This window comes from Cariama cristata, unplaced genomic scaffold (assembly GCF_000690535.1).
Source record: "Cariama cristata isolate BGI_N322 unplaced genomic scaffold, ASM69053v1 scaffold23904, whole genome shotgun sequence".
NCBI lineage: Eukaryota > Metazoa > Chordata > Aves > Cariamiformes > Cariamidae > Cariama > Cariama cristata.
In genome coordinates, this window is record NW_009613867.1 from 53,054 (window position 1) to 62,646 (window position 9,593).

Consider the following 9,593-nt stretch of genomic DNA (forward strand, 5'->3'; position numbering starts at 1 on the left):
CTGTCTGCAATAGAAATGATCACTTCCCTTCCACTCCTGGCATAAATGTTGATCCTTTTTAATGCCACAATCGCTGCGATCATTAAGGCTTTACTGGGGTAGTGTCACATGTCCTCAAGCAGTGAACACCCTACATAGGCAGGAGGTTCTTAAAATACCAAAGCAATTATACACAGCAAACAATTCGTGCGATCATCGTTGTAATTTCACAGGACTATAATTATTATTTTTTTTTTTTGAGTTTGGATAAAACACTCTCAAACTTATGCTTATAGACAAATTTAGGCTTGATCTTCAGAATATGAATCTGCACAAAAGTGAGAATCCCAATAAAAGGGTCTTCCGCCATTTCAGCCTCGTCATTGGCGGATTACTGGCATTTGCAGGATTGTTAAGGAACCGGCATAGCTTCTGGGAAGGTAGTGTGTACTTACTCCTACCACATTTCTACAAAACAAGACATCTTGCATATTTGCAGCTGTTTTCCATAGAATCTTCTGGTAAGGTAAAAAATGGTCAAATATATGCAAAAAAAACCCTGCAGAGCTGTTGGACCGCAACTTTCTGTAAGATGTCTATGGACTTTCCCATCTGTAAAATACAGCTCAAAGTTGTTTCTCGATGTGGAAAAAAACAATTGTTGGCATCTTCATTCCATGGAAAAGGGAAAACTATTTCCCGTGTGTCTAAGCAGTGTGGACTCAAATGAAATGGAAACATTTTAACTTTCTTTAATAGCCCTCTAAATCACAATGCAGCTGAGCAAACAGGCTTTGTAAGTGGGATCTATTAGGATTTTATTTGGCTACTGGAGTGCTGCCTCTTGGGCAATATTTCAAATTCACAAGATAATATTTGCAAAAATGCAATAGATGGAAATAACGAGAGTGAAGGAGGAAAATGAAAACCAGTTTTATGTTTAGTAAGTTCAAGTGTCCTACATCAAAGACTACCAGTGACTTCCAGGAGGCCACGAAAGGTGACTCCAGCCTAGAAAATGCTGAGGTAAATGTTTCTTGGAAATACTCCTAATCGAAAAGAGCAATTAATATTAATGTAATAGCAATTACTCTGCCATACATCATGGCAAACTAAAGTCAAACTGAGAAGAAAGTGCCAAATAATCCACATACATGCTTTTGCTATGATAGTCTCCAGGTAAGGCTTAGCGGCAAGTACAATATGTGTTTTTAAAAGAGCTCCACCTGATTATCCTGCTATGCATAGATTCAGGAGTAACTATCATACATGGCTTTCATAGATCACGCATGTATTTTTGTCATTTGCCAATGCTGTGTCATCAGAACTGAGTTCAGCAGAAGGCTCAGGAGGGGGCTCCGCAGGAGGAAGTGCTGGTGTTTGAGGAGTGTCTTCTTCCTTGGTGTCCAGCTGCATGCTTTCTTGCGACTGCCCATCCATGCAGTCCTTTTTAGACAAGGGGTGAACTGACACTTTTATTGCAATCTGTTGAGGTGGCTCGTGCAGTGACGAGGCGTCGGAATCAGCCGTGGGAGAGTCACTGCGTTTCAAAGCGTTCGGGATCATATACAGCTCATCTGTTTCAGTGGTTTCCTGGCCTTCTGCCGTCTGCCGTACAAAATTCTGTCCTTGCTCCTCCAGACCGACAACCTCCATAATTTCTTCCATTATAGTCCTGCAGTTCATGATGAGAGGTGGCAAAGGTACGCTCCGAGCAAGCTCTTCAATATAGCGAGCAAATTCCATGGTCTTGAACTGAGTTACTTTGGCAAGCTCGAGCGTTTTGGCTGAAGTGATAATTGGGATACGCTTTGCAATCTCAAAGGCTTTCTGGAGTTTCTCTGCCCCTTCTGTTCTGAAGAATTCATTGATTGCTTTCTCAGTTTTCTTCAGATGACTGCTCATCATACATAACCGAGTAATGTTCAGTATCATAACAATGGTAAAAGCTACAAGGCAGACAATCATGTAATAGATTCCCATATCTCCAGAGGTAAAAACAACCCTCAGCGTCACCGTATTGTTAACGCTGCCGTACATATTAGATGCGACACACGTGTATTTACCTCTGTCTTCAAAAGACACGCTGGTAATGTTTAGTAGCCCGTTGTCAAGAAACCACCATTTTCCTGCTGGAGAAGAGACAGAGTAACTTAGTTAGAAGTATTTTGTTCACACGATCAGCAGAGTCTTAAACATCAGCTTTGTCAAACTGGCTTCAGATTTTGGAAGACGGCAAATAATGTTCAACAGAAGACAACAGATTTACTGTCACAAAGGCCTGTCCCTCCCTGAGATCCTGGCTGCATTACTATCAAATCCCTGACATCAACAGTGAATAATCGGATCGTGCCCTAAAAGAGTCTCATTAAAAAATGTTAATATGCTTGACCTCTACCACAATCTTATGGTCAGTTAGGTTAGAAAGACAGGGCTACTTACCCCAGAGAGCCTCCCAAACACATGCCTCACTTCCTCAAAGAACAGTAACAATGGGATTACGAGGCAGAAAAACCTACTAAGCCCTCCTTGTTTTGTTCCCCGACAACGCATTTTCTTACAATTGTGTTATTTTCGGTGTTTTTTTACAGTGCCTCATATAATTCTGTTAATGTAAACTTCAAAAAACCTAAAATTTCAGACATCATATACTACACCGAGGTGTTCAGAATCTAATTTTGAAGTATGATTTTTAAAAAAGGGAAACAGGACAGAAGGAGTAGGATGGATGGGAAAGAGCAGGGCCATGACCAATTAGGGGAACATCTTGTTTGCCAGCCTGAACTTCTATGGACCACGATGGAACTTCTTTTACTTTTAAAAGTAATTTCTATCAGTGTGATGTAATTGATATCTTTGGTCACTACATGTAATTGTACGTGTACATGTCATATCCTTTGAAGCTGGCACGGCAGAACAATTTAGCTATTAAGCTGAGTTTGAAACAAAATGTTAAAATCCAACACTCCTATCCTTGCTAAAGTGATTCAGGATTCAGCTAGTTACTGTGTTTTTCCATTATATATTGGTAACGAATTAGATTTTTAGTTCCCCAAGAGAGCTTCATTTCTACTCAAATATGACTACCATTTAAGAGCTGAGGATGTACATTTTTTGCTTTCTTTGGTGTGATACGACTTACTAAATTGCAACTTTGCTATAAAAAACATGGTTCAACTCCAACAGGATAGCCTGGTGTCAATTCTTTCCTTCGTGTGAACCCACCCCTGGAAGTGTTCACACGGTGGAGAGAACAGCCAGAAAGCGGAGGAGTACCTCTGTGCCTTCTGAACACTTCATACGGGGAGATGTCATACAGAAGATTCCTTTTAAAACAATGACATAGGCTGAGGTAAGCCAACAAGACCATCTAAGACACACTGCTGCTCAGAGGCAGGCTCTGGAACACAATCCCAAGCCATTCCTGAGAGGTTTTACTGCTGAAGGTGGGGATTTCAGGTGTTCACCTGTATTTACTATCAGGAAGTCATTTTTCCTTAAACCTAACCTCACCAGCTGCAATTGAAGTCTATTAAAGCAGCTGAGCAAAGACACAGACTCGGTGATGAGAGGACTAAACCAGTGCAAACCCCCCGTGCCACGCATGTAAATCACAAGGCAAGGACTGCAGTCCTGCCACAGGCTGGTGGATGCCTTGCTTCTACATTTCTTTTATCCGTTTCATGGAAGTTCTTTCGTTGTTAAAAAGATTATTCTATTTTTTTGACTTTATTTCTTTCAAGGAAGAAGCTGTGGACAATTCTGAAACTCATTAGTCAAAAAAAGCCTTTAATTCAGAGTAGTTATGGGCTTTTACCATTTTGAAAGTTTTTCTAATTAAACACGGCTTATCCAAATTGGTTTTTCACATTATCTCCAGTAGAAGCCTATGTAGAAAGTATTCCCACAAGATCCCTGCCTCAGTTCCTGTACGGACAGTTCTTAATTACATCTTTTTATCCTCTTTCTTAGAATTTTTAACTTAGCCGAAACAGTATTTTTTTACCCTAGCTTAATTCTTGAAAACGGCTGAATCACTTTGCCTGAAATTAAAAAATATAGAAAAAATAAAAAGCTCCGTCTAAAGCAGACCTTCACATAAAAAAAATCGCCCCAGTCTGCTAAAGTTAGCCAAATTCGGAGGAAAACTCTCTTACAGAGGAAATGTCAGCATCTGTAACAGGTGACGCTTCTTTCTCCACCTCTAGAATAAGAAAAAATACAGAGTATTGTCTGCTCGGTATTTCTTCGAATTGCAACGTCGGCAAAGTAGGTCTGTATTAATTGTAAACCGACAAGACGCCTTGCTGATGTATCCCGGCTCCAGCTGTTATAAATGACATAATGGCATTGAACTGTGACTCAATGACTGGGTCTGTGCCAGCGGATCCTGGCAGATAGTACAAGCCTAATGAGAAAACAATGATTAGAACAGGTATCATTGCTGGGTTTTGGTAACAAGTCAATGCCATGCTCAACATAACTATATACACAGTAAAGAAAAGTCTTGTGCTAGGAACCGATTCTTACAGAAGACAGTTTCTTACAGGAGGAAGAGCACTGTTGAAAGTCTTACTATAATATCTGCAATTTTTACTGATTTGGTCAAAGTTTTTGCTCACCTACCTAAATATTTGTGTTAGTAGCTACCTCTCTCCATTGACTACACAAAGACCTAAATTTAGATGCCTAATTAAAGGGGAAATTTTCTGTTACTGAGCCTTAGTAAAACACTCTAGCACACTAATCACAGTATGTTTCCATGACCGCACAAATTATATCTGAAAGTCTGCTTACTAGCTCAAGTAGTTCCTTTCTCTACCTTTACTCAGAAAATGAGAAAATACTGGAATGTAAAATATAACCAGTTACGCAGTAAGCTTTTACAGATACACTATGCTGTCGCATATCTAGCTGGGTCAATCATTACTCCCGTCATAGCAGAGTTCTCCCTCAGGTCAGCTATTAGTTAGGCAAGCTATCTTGCATTTAGTATGAACAACTAAGGGTTTATTTCATCATGCGGTGAACAAAGCAGTCAGTATGGAAGGATTACACGAGCAAAACACCTCCCACACCCCGCCCCCCAAACGTCCCCTAGGACTATAACTAGGATTATCACCCAAACCTTCCGTTTAAGGAAAACAAGCTCATGTGTAATTAAGGTCTCTGGCAAATGCAACTGGAGAGTCTTAACTAAAGCCAGGAAGGCTCAAACTCGGCTTGTCCTTCTGACTGCTGCCCTATGTAGGTTTTTCTGTTGGTCATTCAGGGCATCTCCTGTTTCTCACACTCCCGTGGCACTATGCCTAAAGACAGCAGGCGTATCAGGGAGTTAGCTGTGTTGGATTCATACCAACAAACAATTCTCATACGTTAAGAGAATCTTCCCTTGAGTTGGAAAGTAGCTTTTTAGTCTTTTTCGGTGCCAGAGAAGAACAAAAGAGGACAAAATGGGAAATAGGATCAAACCTGAAGTCTTCCAGTGACAAGAAGCCCCTCTGCACCTTCTGTTAAGTGCTTCAGCTTCTTGCTATGTGTTGCTATAAATTACACGTTTAAAAAATGTTATTGTTTTCTTCTAAGGTGTGCACAACAAATTTATGGCTGCCACCCGGCTTTCGTGTATTTTCACCAAGGAAAATACCACAGTCAGGCCATTAAATTCAGGTTATTAGTCAACCTGCTGAAATCAGAAGTGTTTCTGGACAGGCTACATCAGCGACAATACGAAGATCTTACCTTTATTCTCCCCCTCTTGGAGCAGGCGGCCGTTGGAGTTGTACCACCTGTAATGTGGACTAGGACTACCTTGGACATTGCAGTCGATCAAGGCACTACTCCCCTCCTTGACTATAATGTGGTCGATGCGGGAGATCACCACAGGCACAGATCCCACCTTTATCTCAGTGCGGTTGAAAGTGCTATTAGTCACATCCTCAGCAGTCGTCAAAGCTGCTACTAAGATGGCAAGGCATGTGGTAGGCAGAAAGTACAAGAAGTGGTGGCTGTTCAGTATGTTCATTTTCCTTCAGTGGTATCCGCAACTGGCTGGGAACCGGGTTGAACGCAGGCCCTTGAGGTGAGGAGGTCACAGGAGAGTTCTACTCTGATCCGTGCAACTTTACGTTTAAAATAGCCTATAAAATAAATAAATAAGTGCAATGAGCTGGCACGGATAAACAATCCATTAGATGTGCTCTTTTAAAATAGCGACACATGCATTAATGCATTTCACAATCATCAGCTCAGTGTCTTGTCTAAATGCAAATGTTATCACAGGCCTTATTCTTACTGGAAAAAGATGGATACATTTTCCTGACAATAGTGTTGTTCCGAGTGGCAGGCGTGGGAGAAGGCTTTTATCACCTAGACACTTAGCAGCAATTTAGCTACAGCAGCCGCTACGGTTTTATGCCAAAAGCTCTACAGAATTTTCTTTCTTTCTTTTTTTTTTTTTTCCAACATTTGCAAAACCCACAGGAAAAACAAAGGTGCGGCACGTGAAAGCTGTCACCACCAGTTCAGTGCTGCAACTCGGTCACCTGCATGGTCGGAGGTGAATTGTGGCACATGGTGTAAGAAAGAACTGCTCCCGGAAAGGTTTTCGGAGCTGATGTTGGAATCCTTAATATTCACAATTTTGTCCAAATACGATAGCACCTACAGAAAAACATCTCAGACCGTTCATTTTTCTTCAGCTACTGCATTTTTTTACGTTTTCTGAGATAAAACATAGCACGGAAGAATATTCTTAGAAGAGGATATTTAGTACTTGATCAAGTCATTTCAATGTCATTGTTAGAGCAGATTTAGAAAGAAGAATACTTGCTACTGACGTAATTATGGGTAAGGCTTCTGTGAGATACAAACGAAGTTGGGACTTTGCCATTCCTTCCATGGCATTAAGCATTTTGCCTGTATACTTTTGGCACACTCTCACTACGATATTTTCCCTCAGCCGATCATCTACAACAAGCCCTTTCTTAACCAGGGATTTCCATCTGTACACGGGGAAGGGGGGGTTACCAATGTCCTCTCTGTTGGCCTCATTGTCCTCCCAGTGACCACAACTGGCATGCTCTTCTCCACTGACGGGGGGGCACACATGAGCCCCTTGGGAAAGTGCACTCAGAGGCCAAGGGCCACAAATGATGTTCAAATCACATCCGAGGATCTAACTACATTGGTTTTACTCATGTGTTTCTAAGGTAAATAATTGAAACTCAGGGAAATTTATTAGTTAGAGGAATCCAAATATAGGTAACTATCTAGCAAACCTGGTTTGATCTGGTTGACACCATGGTAACTCATCGACCTCAGCACAGAAAAGGACTGCTGACAAGGTGAGGTCAGTTCCATATATAAAGGAAACACTCAAATAAAACCAACCAAACAAACAATCAATCCCCTTCCCTCTTTTCTTCTTTACTCAGACAGGAAAAACAACATTACTGTCTTTCACTGGCAATATCTGACCTAGGTTGTTTTCTTCTCCATCCCCTGTTCTCTGTAAAGCAATGAACTTGACTTCATACAAATAGATACAACTGTTACTAAAAGAGCAAAAGAGTTCCCTCCATTTTGCAGGACGAATCATTACTCGAAACGACAAACTATGTTTTTTCAGATAAGCTGCGTGCATGGTGTGGACGCCTGTCGCGACCCCACGCCTGCCCTCATCTTTTTTTCTCTGTTTTTCTAATTCCTGAATGTGGAAATATTTGTCTTGAAGAGCCAGAATAATTTTTAACTTCAAATTAATATGCAAATCTCATTTGTCATATAAAGCTATATAAACAATGATTTCAGAAATCCATTTCCAATTATGCAAAGCATGTAGAGCCTGCGCTTTGGAAGTTCTGTATAGGTACAGCCTGCCTGAATCAGCACTCTGGAAAAAAGCCTTCAATTCTGCCTATGCCCTTCAGTAACTATTTACATCTCATTTCTACTACTCCATTAACCTTGGAGACAGCCATTCTTTATGGTTACACATAGTCACTCTGCAAAATGTTTCTGTACAGTGTTATAGATCTGCATTGCACCATACAGAAAAGCCAAAAGACATGTCACGCTTCCTGGCAAGGGAGCAGGAACAAAGACCGGCTGGATTAAGACATCGGGAAGGGCAAAAGAACACCGCAAATTGATTAAGCTTTGTGTTGCTAATTACTGGCTGTAGCTTGTTATTATTGTATTTGAGCCTACCGTGGTTTTTGATGGCAGCAAATTCAGTAGCAATCAAAAAAGGTGTTTTAGCGTGGAGAGCAATTTGCATTCCAGGAGGAAATAAAATCGCATCACCCCAACGGGTGAACAGCAAACCTGTAAGGAAGGACCCGCAGTGTACTGGGAAGCTCAAGGTACCTGGTGACCCCCTGAATCCCTACAGCACAGGGATGCTGTGGATGGACATTTGGAAAGCGTGTGACGGCAGTACCGACGTCAGGCGTGCCTAGTCGGTATGCTTACCTGTGTTTTAATGCAGAGCACAGGGAAGCAAAAACCGTACCTTTGTGTCGCGATACCAAATGTGACTCGTTCTTAACATGGTCAAAGAGCCAATTCCTTTTCTGAAAATAACAGCGGCTCCCTCACTGTGGCAGAGAATTGAATCATAAATAGCTGCAGTAAATTTTAAGAAATAGAGCCGAATAATTTACGTCTACTGTGAGAGATTCGTACCTACTCATGTCATTCCTGGGAACGTACTTTCCCATCTGTGTTCCTGGAACGAAGACTATTAAGAAAACACTAAATACCTCTGCAAATGCATTTCTGTTTGTTTGAAATAAATACAGTCTGATGGCTAGTATGAGGAATAACCAGGCAGTAGGCTTAAGGCAGAATGGTTGGAAATGGTGGCTGCTGCTTTCACATACTATCCAGGGAAGTGCTCCTGATGGACACCTGAGCATGTTTGAGGAGTCAAGGAGAGATCTCTCTGAAGAACGGTGTTTTAAGATGCAAGTTTAGACAAATGTTCCCAGGGCAACTAGGATGCGATAGGGAATTTTTTTCTTCGGTGTGCATCCCCTGCACTGATCGTGGGGAACAAAAAAATGGAAGAAACCAAAGAAGGTTTTTGCGGCCTCGCCTAGCACAAGAAAGTTAAAGGGTGGCCATGCAGGGACCTGCCTGTCCAGGACCCTCTGCTAACCTCTTGGGCAGGTTGACCAAAAATGCTAGAGTCAGGTTAGGAAAGCAGGAAGAAGCAGAGAGAGAACTGAAAGGGCAGAAAATGTGCTCACGCCAGACTCTGGTGCAAAGGGAGATTCCCTGAGAGTTTCTGTCCGACTGCTTTGCCGTAGGCACAGTAGCAGCCTGAGGGTACCAGGGAAAACAAATCTGGGAGCCAGCTGCTTTGTTAAACGTCAGTGATGTAATGGGTTATGATTCAATCGCACAACTAAATGGGGAGGAGGCTAAGGAGACTGAAATAGGACTGCTAGTGATGTCTGCCCACTTCTGGCAAAGAAGCAAGAGAATCCAGAATAACGGAGATGTGAGTACGGTGCTGTCACCCAGGATCTTGGCCATGAGAGGCGGTAATTAGCTGTGGCCCACGATAAACCTGATGAAGGCGGCCAAAACTGTAACCTTTTAATCTG

General features: G+C 41.8%; 1 protein-coding gene across 1 annotated transcript; it reads right to left on the reverse strand.

Annotated features, from left to right (window-relative positions):
- Positions 1 to 1,242: 1,242 nt before the first annotated feature.
- Positions 1,243 to 6,004, reverse strand: MFAP3L (microfibrillar-associated protein 3-like). The gene is made up of 2 exons (XM_009699193.1): positions 5,722 to 6,004; positions 1,243 to 2,108 (listed from the first exon to the last, which is right to left on the reverse strand). The coding sequence occupies exons 1-2, from the start codon at positions 6,002 to 6,004 to the stop codon at positions 1,243 to 1,245; spliced, it is 1,149 nt and encodes a 382-aa protein (XP_009697495.1).
- Positions 6,005 to 9,593: the final 3,589 nt, after the last annotated feature.

Coding starts and splice junctions, on each gene's coding strand:
- MFAP3L (XM_009699193.1), bottom strand. CDS start 6,004: ATGAACATACTGAACAGCCACCACTTCTTGTACTTTCTGCCTACCACA. Junction 2,109..5,721: donor CCAAGAGGGGGAGAATAAAG/GTAAGATCTTCG, acceptor CTTCTCCAGCAG/GAAAATGGTGGTTTCTTGAC.